Consider the following 18,304-nt stretch of genomic DNA (forward strand, 5'->3'; position numbering starts at 1 on the left):
CCAGGAATGTTCGTGAGGCATGTGTTCTTGTCAGACAACAGGCAAATAACTGGCAACTAAATGGACTGGACTACAGTGGCAGGTGGTGACGGGCTGGGAAGGAAGGATGATGGGGTGGTGGTGAGATGGCTGCTGGGGAGAGGGGGGCGGCAGGGGGGCCAGGGAAGCCTGCTTGGTTGGGATAACATGCGAGCAGAGGCGTGAATCAGGGAAGAGGGCAAGCAGGGCAGTGATGCGGGAAAGAACATATTAGGTGGAGGGGACAGTACCTGCAAATGTCCCTAGGTGGGAGCGACTGTGGCATGTTCAAGAGGAAGCAAGCAGGCCCAGGTGGCTGAGCAGGTGGGCATGGGGGAGCATGGCAGGAGATGAGAGGCAGGCAAAGGGGGGCAGGGACCAGACCACGGAGGCCACTGTAAGGCATGCGGGCTGATTCTAACTGCAATGGGAGGACCAGGAAGATTATTTAAGCAGGAGAAAGGATGATCTGTTTGGCACTAGCTGCCGGGTGGGGAATGGGTGGGTGGATAAACAAGCCACAACCACATGAGCACAGCTGTTTTGGAGGGTGCCCGGGACCCCTATTTCGGGCACTTTAACTCTTAGAAAAAGCAATAGTGGAAAGGCATTTTCCACGGTGCCTGGGACCAGGGTGGAAGCTGTGCACATGATCAGGGTGACTGGACATGTGATTACGGTCTGCAGGTAGAAGGGAGGGAGGAGAAGTCAAGGCGGGCCCTGGGTCTCGGGCGCATGCAGCCAGCTTGGGGAGTTGCACTCGACTAGGGTGGGAGAAGAGATAACGCCCAGCTTCCTTTCCCAAGGAAGCAGACAAGGATGTGTGTAGCCCCAGGTGTGGTCTGGCCAGAATGCAGCAGGAACAGGTGCACCCAGAGGGCAGGTGGCCGGGGCTTAGCCCACAGCCCACAGAACGCTGCCAGCTCCTCACCCAGCAAAGGTTCCTCTGCAGGTCTGGACAAATGACCACTGCCTCTCCACGGAAAGCCAGGCCACGGCCAAGGAGATAAGCTGCTGAGGGGTATGTCTGGGCACACACGGGCCTCACTGCAGTAATCTATCCTAAGCATTGGCTAGAGGGGCTGTCAAGATGATCCTCTACACATGTGACCCTAACACGGGAGCACAGGGACCTTGACTCTCTCTCTTTCTCTATTAATCAAAAAGAAAGTAAAGACTAGTCTGGGGCACTTTGGTTCAGCTGCAGAAGTCATCATGGGACATCAGGCACCTGACACAGAAAGTATTTTCCCAAGCCCCACCTCCGGGCTGGCTTCAGACTGTAGCAGGGACCAGCCAGGAAAGGGAGCCCCATGGCTCACGTGTGCCATCTTGCACTGATTTCACTCTTGTTCATTAACAGCTGAATAAGGCCCCTGCTAAGAACAAGCCAGAGGCCTGGACCCCTTCCGTCCCCACAGCCATCATCCAGGAGAAAGGCTGCAGTCACTTCTCATACAGGCTGCTGCAGAAGCTCTTTTGATTTGGGAGAGGAAGGGGTCAACTTTGGGGTTAAACGAGTCACAACCGCGTGGGCACAGCTGGTTTAGAGGGCGCATGGGGACTCCGATTTTCTGTGACTTTAACATTTAAGAAAAGGATTTCCTCTGCATTCAGATTTTCTCCTATTGGTTCTCACTCCAAAGATGATGCTCTGAAGAAGGCAGAGAGAAAACTCTCCCTTTGCTATCACTCGGTATTGAGAACACGGGAAAAGAACAACAAAAGAAAGAAAAGCCATTTCAATTCTTAAAGGTATGTTCAGCAGCCATAAGATCTCAGCCAGTTCACAAAGGACTTCATTTGAAAACTTCCAGCCTGCAATTCAGCATCCCTCAGTGAGAAATAAATGATTTGCCAAACATGAAATGGAATAATTTAAGCCCTCATGATGTCAGAGGCAAAGCAAAGACGGGGCTGCCTGAGACCCATGGCTCATTCTCCTCAACAAATTCAGGATCCTTGTGAAAGGCATTGCAGACAGATGCTAGCATGGGGTTCTGCCTGGAAGAGGGATGCACCCTGAGCATTGAAATGCATGTGACTCAACTTGTTCCAGACATTTAATTAGCCAACCCACCCCAATGCACACACACACAAAGAAAGGGGATTTGTCGTCTCCTAGATACCTTTATACTTAAAGCACAGAATAAGCCACACAGAGAAAAGGCCTATTAGAACAAATCGCAGGTTAAATTTGTATAGACTGCACGTGCACGCAGTCAGAGGCGTGTACACACATACAGCACAATATACACACATGCAGGTAAAAAAACTGTGAAATCCAAATAAGGTCTGCGGTCTAATTAACGGTATTAGATCAAGGTCAATTTCTCAGTTTTGATATGTATTACAGTTATGGAAGATGTTCCTTTGAGGGGAAGCTGCCTGAAGGATGCACAGGATTCTGCACCATTTTTGCAATTTCCTGTGCCTCTACTTATTCCAAAATAAAAAGTGGGGAAAAAAAGCAACATGTCAAAGTGGCCTCAGATCAACTGTAATGCAAAGTTGCACAGACCCTTAAAATTCTCAGTATACATATAGCTGCTTTGGGGCAGCACCAAGAAATAACAATAGCCATTGTTTCACTGTAAATAGCCGGACAGAAATCATATTTCAGAGGCAAGAAGTTGATCATCAGCGGAAGAATTCAGAGCACCATGTCCTTAAGTCACCTTGTCCCACACCAATCCTGCTATCTAGTGGTAGAGTTTGCTGACACAGGCCCAAGGACTTCCTCCACCGGCCAAGCCTGCCTGGGGAGGACTCACCAGGTCTACCCTGGTCCTGAGATGTTCTCAAGCTTTAGAGTGTATCAGAGTCATGGGAACCTGTTTAAAATGCTGGTTCCAGGGCCCTGAAACCCTTAAATCCTGACTGAGTACATAAAGGATAGAACCTAGGAATCTGCATTTGTGACATAAGCCTTTAGGGAGAAGAGCTGACCAGGCTCAGCATCCACACAGCAAAGCACTCTTCATACACACAGAGAGCCTCAGGCCTCCTCAGGCCTCCAGTATTTGCTCTGCAGAGGTAGAGGGGTTTTAAGATTAACTGTGGCATTTGGACTCATCATCACCCTGACTACTTTTTATTGTGTGTGGTTTTTCACTAAGCAATCAGGTTTCGTGTTATCCTCACCGCACTGCTATGTGTGTATTATTTGTTATCCCCATTTTACAGATGAGAAAACTGAGTCTCAGAGAGTCCCAAGTGGCAGAGTCAGAGGATGAGCTCAGTTTGGCTTGGCTGAAAAGCTCATGTAGTCAACCACCCTGTCACACCAACTCCCTGACTGAAACAAGGGTCCCCAGTTCTTATCTCCTCTGGGGTAAAATACCCAGCTTAAAAAAAACTGAAAGGTGAGTTGCTGGAGTTTTCCATTTCTACTGCAGGGTTTTTCCTGGTTTCTTAAAGCAGATCTAAACCTCTCAAGGTCTCCCTTCCATGACCCTTCACCACTCCCTTCTTCAGTCCTGTTCGCCCCTAATCTTTCTCTTCCCTTTAGGTTTTTACTTTTCCCCTCTTGTCCCCAAAGTCTCAAATTACAGGGACTATGTGAAGCAGCAGAGAGGCTCATAGGAGGATCCCTCCATTTTCCAAGTTTCCCCTGCTGCAAAGATAAGAATGTTCTCCTGCCATCCTATTACGGGAGCATCTGCAGAAATGTGAATTAGGTTCCTTGCACGGCAAATAAATGACCTACCGTTTTCAAGAGGGCACTGGGGAATCCTGTTCGCCTGAAGGTTCCAAATGTAATCCATGTTCCACTCAAGGCACACTCGATGATCTTTGAAGGGGCGCTCAAAAGGCGGGACTGTCTTCAGCAGAGTGTAATTCTTTGCTACAGCATGCAGCAAGTTTTCCTCCCATTTAACATTCAAGTCTTCACCACTACATTTGTGAATAATCCAGGCGCGGAGTATCACTGCCGACACCGAAATGGAGTGTCTGATGAAATAATCATCTCTGTAAACCATGATGCTTGGAAATTTCACATGCACTATTTGTGTCCTGCTCGTGTGAAGATGCTTCTCGTTCTTCCACCTTTTTTTATACACGGGAATACTACTTCTGAACTCAGATGAAACAACTGCTTCCAAATTGACAACGCAAGGCTGAGAACACAAATACTCAATGGAGACTTGAGAAACATTGCGAACACTTCCTTCGAAGACAGTAAAATAAATAAAGTCTTTGTAAGCCATGTCTTGCTCTGCTTTGGGTATCACCGATGTGGTCAGGGAAGTCTCCCTACCCAAAGATGGCACAAAATTCTGAAAAGGAAAATATAAATAAATAAATATAGAAAAGACTTAAAATCATAATTACAGAGATGTGAATCATTATTTTCCATGGATACAAAAAAATATCAGTCTACCTAAAGCAGTGAATGTGGGTGATAAAAGATGGCAAAACCAATACTGATTGGAGAAAAACCAACACACACACACATATGCACAAATGAAGATTAGACCACATTAAATTCTCTCCCCAGACTCAGTAGCATCTGCTGAGCAAAATGTGACTTTCAAAGCTACGTGGTAATAATTCCAGAGTTGGTTTCCAAATGGAGGAGCCAGTTCACAACAAATCCAGCAGCAGCTGAACCTGCATTAGAATGAAAACGAGACAATCCAGCTTCAGACGTTTTCAAATTGTAGTCCTGACTTCAAATGGTGGTCAGAAGCTGCCAAATCAAAGAATGGGAGAAAAGTTCAAAATGCACCTGAGAGGGAATGCGAGAAGAATGTCAAAAGGCCTCTGTTTCTCCCCCAAGTTCACAACCAAGAAAAAGCCTGGATGGCGGATGGACCAGCAGGAGGTGTCGATTATTACAGAGCAAACAGTCAAGCTTGGACCATGCACTGTGTTGTCCTATTCTTTCACATGGACGATGCTGCATGTGCCAAGAAAGTCTTTTTTTTTTTGCATGGGCAGGCACCAGTATTCGAACCCGGGTCTCCAGCATGGCAAGTAAGAACGCTATCTGTTGAGCCACCGTGGCCCACCCCTCAAGAAAGATTTTAACTACGTGTTTATTTCTCTAGTTCTTTAAATGATAAAGCCCTCTCAATGTGGACATTCTTTTCAGAAGAAATCAGGGAAGTTTAGTCATGAAATCAAGGCAATGTTTTGAGTATGAGGCACTGAGGCACATGTACTAAGGACTCTTCTAAATAGGAGGCTGTGATTCAGGTATTCAAGCATAGTGGCAAAAAAGTAGCTTTAGTTATTGCCAAAAAAGGAAGAAATATGCATGGACACAGTTCTTCAATTCTGGTGTAGCAGCTTAGGTAAGGCAAAAGTGGACAAGATGTGAAGTCTGGTATCAGGGTACCATATTTCCAAATAACTGCAATACAAGACAGAATTTGCTAAGTGTGCCAAGCAAACTCCAATCAAGTCCTAAAGGAGCACAGCACCAGGGGACAGTAATTCTGACTGGGGATCTGGGACAGGTATTATAGAAGAAAAGGTATTGCAGTTGGGCTTTGTGGGATGAATAGAAGTTCATCAGGTAGAGAGTCAAGGGAAAGGCACTGCAAGTGGTATGAACAGTATCAGCAGAAGCAGGAAGGGAAAATGTGGGTTTATTTAGGGAACAGCTAGTAGATTGGTTTGGCCACAGAGCAGAATGGGAAGAGAAACACAAAGGGCGTGGTGATATAAGGCTAAAAAGAAAAGTAGTGTCCCTGGCTCTGGAGGACACTGAGTTTCAGCCCAAGGAATGTGGACTTCATTCTACCAACAGCAAAGAAATCAAGGAAGGTCTCTGTAAAAGGGTGTGGAGTTTCCCTTTTGTAGCAACTGACAATCCATCAGAAATAAGACTAACAATCCATTAGAAAAATGAGTAAACAACACAGATAGTTCATCAATAAGTAAATTTTGACTCATGATAAAAGAAAGGCAAATTGAAACTACACTGAGATACCATTTTTAACCTATCAGATCTACAGAGAACAAAAAGCCTAGTGATCTAGGCACACACCCAAAGAAATTGAAAAGCCTTAAACAGATACTTATCTAACAATGCTTATAGCAACATTATTCACAATAGCCAAATGGTGGAAACAACCCAAGTGTCCGCCAACAAATGAATGGATAAACAAAATGTGGTACACACACAAATGGAATATTATTCGGCCATAAGAAAAAATGAAGTTTTGAGACATGCTGCAACATGAAAGAACCTTAAAAACATTATGCTCAGTGAAACAAGCAAGACTCATAAGGACAAAAAGCATATAATATAACTAATAAGAGATGTCTAGAAAAAGCACATTAGCAGAAATAGAAAGTAAATTAAAAGCTACCAGGGGATGGAAGGAGGGATGGGGTAGAAGTATTTGTTTGGAAAAAAAATAATAAAATGAAAAAGAAAATAATGCAGTCCAAAAACATACTGTAGTGGCCTCGAGGTATAGGAAAGCATACCCTCTCACGTTTTGCTGGTGGGAGTTAGCTCTATGGCGGCCAATCAGACAATAGCTATCAAAAGCATAAATACACTCACCCACTGGCCCAGCAATTCTACTTCTAGGATTTCATTCTACAAATATACTTGTTTGTACAAAATGTTGCATGTACACACTGCAGCACTCACAGTAGAAGATGTGAAACTAAAATGTCCATTAAGAGGAGCTGGTTAAATGTATTTTAGTGCATCCACTCATGGGGTACTATACAGCTATAAAAAAAAGAGGAAGATCGTGTACAGATAACAGAAAAAAATCTCTAAATTTTTTGAGGGGGAGGTTCTTTTCATTTGGGTAATTATTAAAAGGAAATACATATAAATATACTTAAATACATGCAGCATTGGTTGCTTTTAGGGAGGAAAATGAGGTGATCTCCACTGCATATCCTTCCTTAGCTTTTGAATTTTGTTCCCCATGAAATTTTTGGGGGGGTTGCATGATCTTAGAATTGAGCCCTGGTCTTCCACATGGTAGAAGGCGAACATTCTACCACTGCCTATGAATACTTTTTTCAAAGGGATGGGGGTGGGGGAGCCACAGTCTTAAAAGGTGAAATGGAAAATGTGGCTTCACCAAATGTCAAAAGGAGGATAGAAGGGCTGGCCATTCCTTTCGAATAGTCATAGGAAAGATGTAGGAAGGAATACATCAAGAGTGGGGGGGACAGGCCAAACTGTCCACCCCCGCAGGGAGAGTTTGTTTTATGTTCTCATTTATACCGCCAAATTACAGGGGGGAAACAAATATAAAACACTTATTATAAGAGACGTAGAGAGCGTCAGCGTGGATGAGCTGCTGGTCCACCCCCTTATTTTACAAATGAGGAAACAGGTGGCCCAGCCGGTGGGTTGGCTCCGTTTCCTCACTCCCACTCTCAAATTCCATACCACATGGCACACGACAGCAAGACTCGAGAGTCACTATTTCCTCACCGCCTGGGAACTCGGGCTGATTTCTGCTTTCAGGTGAACAGTGATCCACCCAGCACTTATCTCATATTCATTTGGCCAGCTGTGTCAAGAGGTGACAGCGCCCCCGCCCATCCCCCTCTGTGCTCTGCTCACACTAGAGTTCTCCAGAAGTCAGAGGTGGCTAGTGAGGATGGAAGCTCTACAGGCCCAGCGGTCGATGGAAAGGCTGGCACTTCTTGTTGCAAAACAGTGCCCCAAACATTTCCCTTACACAACCCCGTGAGAAGGAGATGTTTGCCCATTTAGTGAGACAATAGGGAGCACAGAGTCCAGGACATGCTATGGTTCGGTAAATATCACAGTATCTCAACCTCGTCCCAGTTCTTTCCATGTGTATCTTAAAAATAAGCTCATGTCCAGTTCTCCCACATGAATTTCTCCAGGAACGTTTTAATATGGATGCTAGGTCCACTGGTAAAAACCCCTATGAAACAGAATCCCTGAGGAAAGGTAATTTAATGTCACTAGATTTCACTGAAAAGTGCAGTTAATAATCATCGTTTCTGTTATTTTACATCTTTTGGCTAAAAATGCACTCGTCCAAGTTTCCACGTTAATGAACTTGGCACATGGAGCCTGGCTTGGGTTTTGCTTGATGACCAATGACTTTCCAGACCCCAGGCTCATCATCGCAGAGCGCAGTGGGGACGGATAAGCATGAATCAGGTCTAGGACACCTGAGTGCCTCTCCAGGGCCTTCCTTGGCATTCTGTTTTAGTCCCTAGGACTAGACTCATAGGATGAGTACTTTATTTTGACCTGCTTCAAAGCCTCAGATGCACTAAAAGTTAATCCCAGGTGATTTGGGGTTCTAGACATGCACATCCAAAATGCAGCCTCTAGTCATAGGTAGCCCTTGAGCACATGTATTGCGGCTGATCTGAGTTGAGATGTCCTGTAAATAATATACCAACCTATATTTCAGAGACTTAAGGTGAAAAAAAAAAGTAAACTACCTTATGAATAATTTTTATATTGATTACATGGTGAAATGATAAATACGTGGGCATCCTGAATTTAAAATATTACTAAAATTAATTTCACCTGTTTCCACTTACTTTTTAATGTAACTACTAGAAAATCAAATATGTGGCTTGCCTCTGTGACTCACGTTATATTTCTATTTGACAAAGCTATTCTAGATTGGAGGTCAGAAGACTTTTTTCTGTAAAAAGGGGCCAGACAGGAAATATTTTAGGTTTTGTGGGTCACTCAGAGCCAGCTGCAGCTACTCAACTCTACCGCTGCTGCACAGAGAGCCACCGGCAACACACAAACAAGTGAGTGTGGCTGGGTCCTAATACAATTTCGTATACAAAAACAGCAGCTGCCAGGATTTGGCCTGTGGGCCACAGTTTGCTAACTACTGTTCTAGATAATTAAGTGCTTATTTTAGACAGAGGTTTGTTTTTTTTTAATATTTTTATTGACAAATCTTCACACATACAGTCCATATATGGTGTACAATCAGTGGCTACAGTTTCATCACATAGTTGTGTATTCATCACCATGATCACTTTTAGAACGTTTGCATCACTCCAGAAAAAGAAAGAAAAAAAGAAAAAACTCATATGTCCCATACACCTTACCCCTCCCTCTCATTGAGCACTAGTATTTCCATCTACCCAATTTATTTTACCCCTTATCCCCCATATTATTTATTTTTTTATCCATTTTTTTTTACTCATCCGTCCATACCCTGGATAAAAGGAGCATCAGACACAAGGTTTTCACAATCACAGAGTCGCACTGTAAAACCTATATCATTATACAATCTAGACAGAGTTTTGAAGAATACAATGCAACCAGAGTTACGCATTTTAAAGAATTATCACATAGGAGAACTGGGATAAATAAGCTAATTAGGCATAATTTCATATTGTTGATACCATAGTATTGTTTCTTTCAAAAAGGAGCTATGTATACGTTACTAGAATAACTTTTTTTTCTATGTTGTATAGTGGGGTCAAATTTCATTATTTTTCCATGTGAGTATCCCATTATTGCAGCACCATTTGTTGAATTTTTGTTTGTTTGTTTTGCTTGTTTTTGGTGTTTTTTTTTGGGGGGGGGAAATGCATGGACCAGGAATTGAATCTGGTTCTCCCACATGGCAGGCGAGAATTCTACCACCGAACTACCCTTGCACCCCCTAGAATAACTTTTTAAACAAATTTAGGATTATATAACACAAACAGTAAACCATAATGTAAAATATGGACTACAGTTGACAGTGTAATTATAGTAATATTGTTTCATCAATTGTAACAAAGGTACCACACTAATATAAAGTGTTAATCATAGACAAAACTGTATGTGTGCGTGTGTGTATGTGTGTGCACTCAGAAGAAGTGTATGTGGGAACTCTGTATTTTCTGCATGATTTTTCTATAAAACTACAACTTTTCTTACTAAAACAAAAACAGGAAAAATAAAAGACCTAAGGAGAAGGAGAACTTGGAGCTAGGTTGGGTAAAGAAAAATTATATCATGGACCGGAACGGATTATTTAAGAAGTGAGAGAAGCACAGCGTTATGAGTTGAATTCTATCTCCCAAAAGGATACGTTCAAATTCTAATCCCTTGTCCCTTGAATATGAACTTATTTGGAAATAGGGCCATTACAGATGGAATTAGATAAGTTAAAATGAAGTCGTACTGGAGTAGGGTGGGCCCTTAATCCAATATGGCTGGGGGCCTTATCAGGGGAGAAGAAAGACAGATGCAGGAGAGAAGGCCGTGTGACGACGGAGCCAGAGACGGACAGGCTCCAGTTGCAAGCCAAAAAACTCCAAGGAAGGCCAGCAAACACTGAAGTCAGAAGAAGCAAGGAAAAATTCTCCCCTACAGGTTTCAGAGGAAGCATGCATCTGGATTTCAGACTTCTAGCCTCCAGAACTGTGACACGATAAATTTCTGTTGTTTTAAACCACCCAATTTGTGGTACTTTTCTATGACAGGAACCGAGACAATGGATGACAGCTCACTTCCAGCAAAAAGCCACTTCAGGGAGGGGACAATGTTTTCTTATTACTATGACGGGGGGCGGGGGGGTTTGCTAGGCCCAAGGAGGTCCTCAAAATGGCAGGATGTGGCTTGTCTGGGGCTTAGTCCAACTCCCTAGGTCTGAATCTCATGAGCACCTCTCTCTCTGCAAGGCAGGAAGCTGGCATCCCATGAGCTGGAGCAGTCCCAGTGAGGACTTGCGGCTACCTCAGCTATGCACAAAACCAACACCGATTAGCAACACATCACACTCTAAATATTGATTAAGCTGAAGCTGACTTCCTGGCTCAAGTCATGTGTGTGGTTATGAGCTGTTTCCTGCCAGGAAAATAAGGCAATTACCTTGAAGGGTTTCAGCTACAAGCATGACACGTGTCCAACCTTTGGAGGCATTTTCACGTGCCAGGTTGCATTAACATAGCTAAAAATTATCCAAAGCTTCCTTTGTTTAGAAATAATGTGGTCAGAGTCCATATCTTACCCATTGTATGTCTCCAGCATCTAAGACAAGGCCCAGGACATGGTAGCGTTTTAGTAAATGTTTGTTGCTGAAATAAGGTACTGGGCATGGGCATTTCTGCCAGGAGCCTCGAGGCCCTTTCTTTCCGTTCAAGTCTTCTTGGGAGGAGGCCCCCATCACTTCTCTACTCCATTCAGCCTCATTAACTCCTTGAAAATCCCTTACCTTTTGGTATCTTACTTGGGCCCTGTGGGTTAGAATTGACCAGGGAACAGTGAGGTCAGGGACCATGCACCCCTTCCCCCACCCCGACATCCACACCTTACCCATTTGGTGTGGCTATTGAATTCCTCTAAATCTTTCGGGCGACCTCCCTGCATTCTAGAGCTTTTCCATTTCTCATATCAAAAAAAAATTTTTTTTTTAATGTTTAATTTCCCATTCCTCCACCCTATACTGGACTCTTGTTCATCTGGCAAGTACATCCATGCTAACAGGATAAGGTAAAAATGCTAGGGCAGAATCAGGTATTTGCATTTCTCTGCCAGTTTTGTAGAAATTATGCCTTAAAAGCACAGCCCAAATGCATTGCAGCTGGACTATAGGCAAGATATTGGGGGTCTGGGAGGCATTTCTGTGACCCTCAAATTATGCCTCTCATTTAGGCAGCCACAGGGATAGAAATCACCAGTGTAGCTGCTGATGTGCTCCGCTGCATCCGAGCTGGGACCTGAAGGACAGTGGGTGCTAAACTTCTACTTACACCAGAAGTTGGCCCTAACCAAAGTCAAACTTGTCAATGATACACAAAGTTGCAAAGCACAATTCCTTTGCCTTTATGTAGCTGTATGTATTATCAATTTAAAAAACGAAGAAAAAGAGATGCGTCAGCTGTGTGTTCATGATAAAAGATCCAAAGTGGGGGAGCCAAATGCAGTGTATTCAACCTGAGAATCAAGAAACAGATGGGTTTATGTACCTTCTGGATGGAAAAAAAAAAATCTATCAATACTACCAAACTTCTTTCAGGATGATTGCATTTGATTCCTTTAAACAAAATCAATAAGAGACTATTCAAATAACCCTCGCTTGTTCCAAAGTCTTAACAGTATGAGGGAGGAAGGTTCTTTTCTCTGTGTAGTCTCCCTGTTATTTAAGGAAGAGATTGTTATTTAAGCAAGAGATTGGAAAATCTAAAAATCATTCACGTTTGCTTTGGGAAGTTCATTTACATTTACACTTCTATGTGGGTATGTGTAGTGCGCAGACCACACTGGAATGCCTGTTTTCGTCATTCTTACCCTTTTCACCCCATCCGTCACCCCAAAAAGCATTGGCTGGCACATGCTTTCTCTTCAAACTGGCTGGATCAAACTTTCCCTAGGTCAAAAAGGTAACTGTATTGGCTTAAAAAGCTCTACTTTTCTCATTTCTGCTGATGGAATATAAGCAGAAATTCTGTTTATGTCAACAAAGCATGCAATTAAGCAGAATGAACAATGATGTCAATACAGACTTCAAAATCAAAATGTGCCCAGGGAAATATTTCCCAGTTGACCCAGTTCGCCTTCTCAAACCTGAGAGCTGCCTGGAGAAATACAATGAAAACAATTATTCCTATCATGTACAGGAATACCCCCACAATACTATTTATTATACAAATTCTTTCTAACCCAAATTTTATAAGGATAGCTGAGGTTTGGTTTGTTTCGGTTCCACTGAATGCCTGTGTGTGCCAGGCATTGGAACAGGTGCTTTAAATATTTCATCATATAAACCTCATCCTCACAATAGCCATGGCAGATGGCCAGCATTCCATTTTTACAGATAAGGAAATGGAATGGATTCTGAGAGGGTAAGTAACTTGTCCCAGGTCAACCAGCTACTGAAAAGCAAAACCCACAACAGCTAACTCTGAAGCTGGCAATGGTGTGCCTCTTGCCTTCCAGAAACACCAAAAATGATGCCCCCTCATCCCCTGCTTACCTCTGTGGTTGCTACCACTTTCTAGTTACAGGTAAGGGAATCTTAGAACTTACCTCATTTCCTTCTTCAAAAGTGGGTAGGGATTGGGAAGACTGAAATTTCATCATGTCAGTATGCCTCTCTTCTGGGGAGGACAGATATTACCTTCCATGCAAACACACACGCACTGCGCCAACTCCCCAAGGTTACTAAGCCCCTTCTCAGTGAGTATGGGACACAAATAAGAGCCACCAAAGCAGAGTCTCCTCAGCAATTTCTCACATGCTGCACACAGCTCTCCTGCCCCTCAGTTCCCTTAAGAAGGGAACTGAACGAGCCAATAAACAGGGCAACAATTCACTTTAGGCTCTTTAGAGTCTACCCATATGTATTCATCTTCTCAGCAACTTTCCAGGGTTCTTTATTTCTTCTCCTCTACCTTTCTTCTGGCTACTTTCTTTGAGCCAATGCAGGGTGCCTACATTTTTGTCAATAGGCAGCCAGAAGAAATAAAAGGCAAGAAGCAAACCATTGCTTGGGAGATTTTAGGAGCTCCAGATGAATGTGGAAACTATTCGCTGATGTGAAGTTTGGGGGATTATCTCTGAATTCAAATGTCCCATAATCCCTTTTGCACCAGCCTGGATAATTGAGGGTCTTTATAGCTTGTTTCAATCTTCCTACTTTCGGTAGTAGACACATCCTAAGGAGTTAACCCAACCTCCCTAGTGGATAACCAGTGGTCTATGGCCACTTACAGAGAATTCCATACAAGATTCTCACTGCTACCATCTGCTAACCGTCCCCACATACATCTATGCTGCTAATGTCCTCTTATTTATTTGTCCTCTAGTTGTCTAACAAGTGCAAATGCCCATTCTGAACATTTTAGCTCTACAGTTGACGTAAACAGTGACCATTCTGAGTCTGTTCTCTCATTTAAAAAAAAAAAAAAAGTATACATTCTACCCCAGGGAATGGGATTGGGCAGTACTGCCTTCCAGAAGTGTCACTGATACAGCTGGGCTCAGGGCAGCCTCAGGATGCTTCTAACCAAGTTTGGAGGAAGGTAAGAGTTAATGGTATAAAAAAAAAAATGACAAGGAGCCTGTTGGGCAGAACAAGTCCCACGTGGAGAACACTGCCTAGAGCCAGGGACCTCAGTGAAAGCAATTTCCTTACCCTTCACTTTCGAGGCCCTCAACCTCTAGGAGGAGCATCTGTGCAGCCTGACCTTTGGTGACTTCAGAATTTTCTGGCAGCCGCCAGAACTAGGTATCATCTTTTCAGAAATCTGCCTGGCACTGTTCTGTGACTTATCTTTCAGGCCTCATCACAATTATTCATGCTTTGGCAGTATCCTAGCTACTGTCACACTACTCTTCTTGTGCTGATACTGAAGGTTACTCTGTTCCAGCTGATGGAGAAGGAAGTCATCTCTTCTCGGGACCCCTGCTCCAGGAAGCATGCTCCCCAAAAGGGTATGGGTTTAAAGGTACTGACTCAGAAAGCCACTTTCAACCTCCCCAGCCCTTGTGGACCGGCAAAGAGGTAGGGAAGACACAGAACAAGAACGGTGCCCAAACATGGACAGTTTGGCTTTGAAATGCATTCCAAGGCACATTCACCGTACACTTAGACATACACTCATATAGATTCAAACGCTAACCCCCACCAGCTGCCTCAGGACCATGCAGCTATATAAAGAAAGACCCAATCCTTCACCTCTCCATCAGGAATGGCAAAACATTTTCTTTTACTTTTTTTTTTTCTCTTTAACATCCTGCTTCTATTCTGTGGCCTGTGCTTCCTGCTTTCTATATTTTAGATTACTTTAGACATGACCTCACATCCTGGCCAATTGAACAGTAGCTGCTAATTGCCAGAGATTTACTAATGGCCCATATATCTACACATTAGAGAAATGGGTTACAGGCAGCAAAATCCAGAAGGCAATAAACTGGCACTGCTAACAGTTGGAGGTCTGGATGTAGACAGACCTGGAATTCAGTCTCTGAATAGCTGTGTGACTTGGGTCAACTTGCCTAACCTCTCAGAGCCCCAGTTATCTGTCTGAATAAAGATTACAATAACTCCTATCTCCTAGCATGGTTGCTAAGATTAATACTGGATAGCACATACAAACGTCTTAGCACAATGCAAGCTATTGTTATGACTATGATTCCAGGCTTCCAAATTATGGGAAAGCTTTCTCTTCCCAGGGCCTACATTTCTTGGAATTCTGTCTTGTTATTCTGTTTCACCTCTACCCTCACTTGCCTACTCCCACCCACTAACCAATCACTTCCTCTGATAAGTATTCCTTGATTGAACCAAATGCCAACAATTATGCATTTGCATTTTTCCTGTTTTTCAAGTTTCATGCAGATGTCTACATTTTCCCCAGCTCACACACCAAGCTTTTCTGAAGCCAAGGATCTTACCCTTGTAGTATTTCAGGTGGCACATACTAGATACACAATAAAAGCTCTTAATTGCCCAGAAGAACCATCCCCAGCCCAACACTGCTCTGGAAAGCAAAATGCCCAGCTAACGGCTAGACCTTCAGAGCAAAGCGTGAAACCCACATTCTAAGCTGGGCTTTTGCTTCCTTGGGTGTGCAAAACCCTTTCATTCAGTTGCAAGATGAATTTCTTGTTTATCAAAGCATTTCTTTTACTGTAGCCTATCTGAAGCCCATCCGATAGAAGCATCCAGAGGCAGGAAGCACTGACATTTCCCTCTCCCATGATATTTCCAAAATCCATTCCTTCCCTCTCTGCCAAGAAACTCATCCATGCTCTAGTTATTTTCCACATTACAGTATTTCCTATCATCTCTCTTTTTGGATCCCATCCTCAGCACTTCGCAGTCTCACACTAGTCTATCCATAGCATCATTTCCCCCTCTTTGTGATCTGTTCCTTAAATTCCCATTAGTCCATACAGAACTCTTATACCCTCTCCACCATACGTCCTTTGATTCCGGACCAGTTAGGCCTTTATGCTCTCCTCTGAGATCTCTGATTTCTTGGGACTGCCAAGAAGTGGTGCCTTATAGGGGAACTCTGTACTTAATGCATGATTTTTCTGTAAACCTACAACTCCTCTAATAAAAGAATTAAAGAGCGGTATCTCTTTGACAGGTCTTAGGATGTCCATGTGGAACCTTCCAGACCACCTAAACGTGACTATATCACACGCTGCTCTACTACATCATTTCTGCCTCTGTGGGTAACAGGTGCCTTGAGGACAGGGATCATCTGTTTAAACTGAAACCCCATCATCTGTCATGGCAGTTTTACCTATGAGCCTGTGTGCTGTAACTCCATGGCATAAATATGACACAATAATATACCTTGGGGAAAAATATCATTCATGTGAAATGACAACTTCTTATGAATATATGGAGTAAAACCAACCACAAAATTTGGTATTGGCTAATTTCAAACTATGAGGAAAAACATGGATTGCTCAACAGGTAGACAGAAAGGCAGAATTACAATTCAACTTTTTACAGCCCCTTGCATCAAGACATGAAACATCTGAGAAGTAAAGAGCGTTAAAAGAAACTTGGGCTGGATGGCATTTCTTCAGAATCAAATTCTAATTCCCACCAGTATCTTGCTACGCAATTTTTAGCTTCTGAGAAGAATGACTCTCAATAATGACAATGCCACATAAATGGAAATAATTCTGGACAATGACACTGCTCAATTTTTTAGCATTCTCTGAATGTCCTATTACATCAGTTTCATGATTCAGCATTTTCTATTTCATTTATTTACAGTAATATAAGGGGAGACAACACAAGGTTTCTGCAGGATCCAGGAACAGACGGCAGGCTGGGCAGGAGGGGTGTCACATTCTGTAAATTTACTATTGTTTAGGAAAATTCAAAACAGAAGAAAGCCATCAAAGTAGTATTTCCCTACCCTGTTCTGAGGGTCTGCATTAGTCTTTAAAAGGAGCAGGCTTTGTGAAAATTGGTTACTGCCCTTTAGTTGATGACTAAAACAGAAACCCAAAAGTGTGCAGATTGTAAACTGGCATGCATAAGCCAAACGGATTCTCTGAAATAGCAACGTACAAAACGCAGCTGAAGTCACCACTCCGGCAGAAAAGCGTGTTACAAAGAACTGGATTCCTTTCTGGGATCCGCAACTTGGAATGACCAAGGAGGAGTTGAAGAGTGCTGAAAATGCCAGGTTCATCGCGAGGTGCGTTGGCAGAAAACGGTCCGGGCCGTGAGAACCCGGAGGAAACTAAAAGGAGGGTCGAGACGGGTGGCAGGAGCGGGGAGAAAGCGGAGAAGTTGTGCAGGGGAAGCAAAGGAGCCGTGAGAAGACTGTGAAGGAAACCCAAGAGACGTGGGGAGGGGGTTGGAGAACCGTGCGCGGCGGGGCGAGAAGGGAACGAGGGATAAGGGAGCTCCCAGGTGGACTGAGGGTCGGGAAGCGGCTCGAGGGGAACCTGACCCGGGTCTGGAGAGTGTCTGGGAAGGAAAGGAAGGGACATGAGTGAGAGCGCAGCGCGGCAAGTCGGGTCCACGCGCCCCGGATATCCATCCCAGGTGCCGGGAACGCCCGGAGCGCAGAGGCAAGGAAGAGAGAAAACTAGCAGCGGCGTCCCCGCCCGGCGTGGCGAAGGTCCCCGGCCGCCCCCACCCGCGTCCCCGGAGTCCCGCACAGAGGGGAGGACCCGGGCAGGGTCCGGCGCTCACCAGGTAGCAGAGGAGGAGCAGCGCGCAGGCAGGGCGGCCGCCGAGGCCCGGGGGCGCGCCACCGCTCAGGGGGGCCATGGCTGCGGCCCGGGAGCCGATTGCGGGCGTTGGGGGTAGCTGCTGCTGCCGCTGCCGTGGCCACCCGCACCCCTTGTCGCGCCGCTGCATGGCGAGGCCGCCCGGATCCGGGCCAGAACAGGTCACCTGGTGCAGGGACCGGCCCCCGCCGGAGGCGCCACCTTCCCGCCCGCCCCCGGCCGGGCCGGCCGCCGCGCGCGCGGGGCCACCTGCCGCCGCCACTGCCGCTCCCGCCGTCGCCACCCCCGCAGCCCCCGCCGAGAGCCGGCTCCTCCCCGCCTCCCAGTTCCCGTCCCCCTCCCTCTCGCCTGCCTCTCTCTGCCCAGCCCGCCTCCCGGCCGCTCCCTCCTGCCCCCAGGCTTCCACCCTTCCCGGCAGCCGGCGCCCACGCCGGTGGGGACCGACCCGGTCCCGCCCCCTGGCCGCTGGCCCCCGCAGGGTTCGCTCAGCTCCCGCCTGCCCCGCTTCCCTTTCTTTCCTCTCCTCTCCCGCCCCCCTCCTCACTCTGCCTCTGCGATTCTCCCCTCACGTCCCCCCGTTGCCCTTTTCCCCTCTCCCCTCTTCTCCCGATACCCTGTCTCTCTTCCTAAGCCCCT

The 18,304-nt window shown here is 45.1% G+C and overlaps 1 protein-coding gene across 1 annotated transcript in view; it reads right to left on the reverse strand.

The window, feature by feature from the left end:
- The window catches only part of SEL1L3 (SEL1L family member 3), a 149,683-nt gene extending 131,870 nt beyond the window's left edge, over positions 1-17,813 (reverse strand). Inside the window, exons 1-2 of the mRNA XM_077136536.1 lie at positions 17,631-17,813; positions 3,728-4,298 (exon numbers count right to left, since the gene is read on the reverse strand). Of these exons, the coding sequence (XP_076992651.1) occupies positions 3,728-4,298; positions 17,631-17,798 (739 nt within the window). The 5' untranslated portion in view covers positions 17,799-17,813. The remainder of the gene's footprint in view (positions 1-3,727; positions 4,299-17,630) is intronic.
- Between the last annotated feature and the right edge of the window lie 491 nt (positions 17,814-18,304).

This window comes from Tamandua tetradactyla, chromosome 19 (genome assembly GCF_023851605.1).
Source record: "Tamandua tetradactyla isolate mTamTet1 chromosome 19, mTamTet1.pri, whole genome shotgun sequence".
In the NCBI taxonomy this organism is placed as follows: Eukaryota; Metazoa; Chordata; class Mammalia; order Pilosa; family Myrmecophagidae; genus Tamandua; species Tamandua tetradactyla.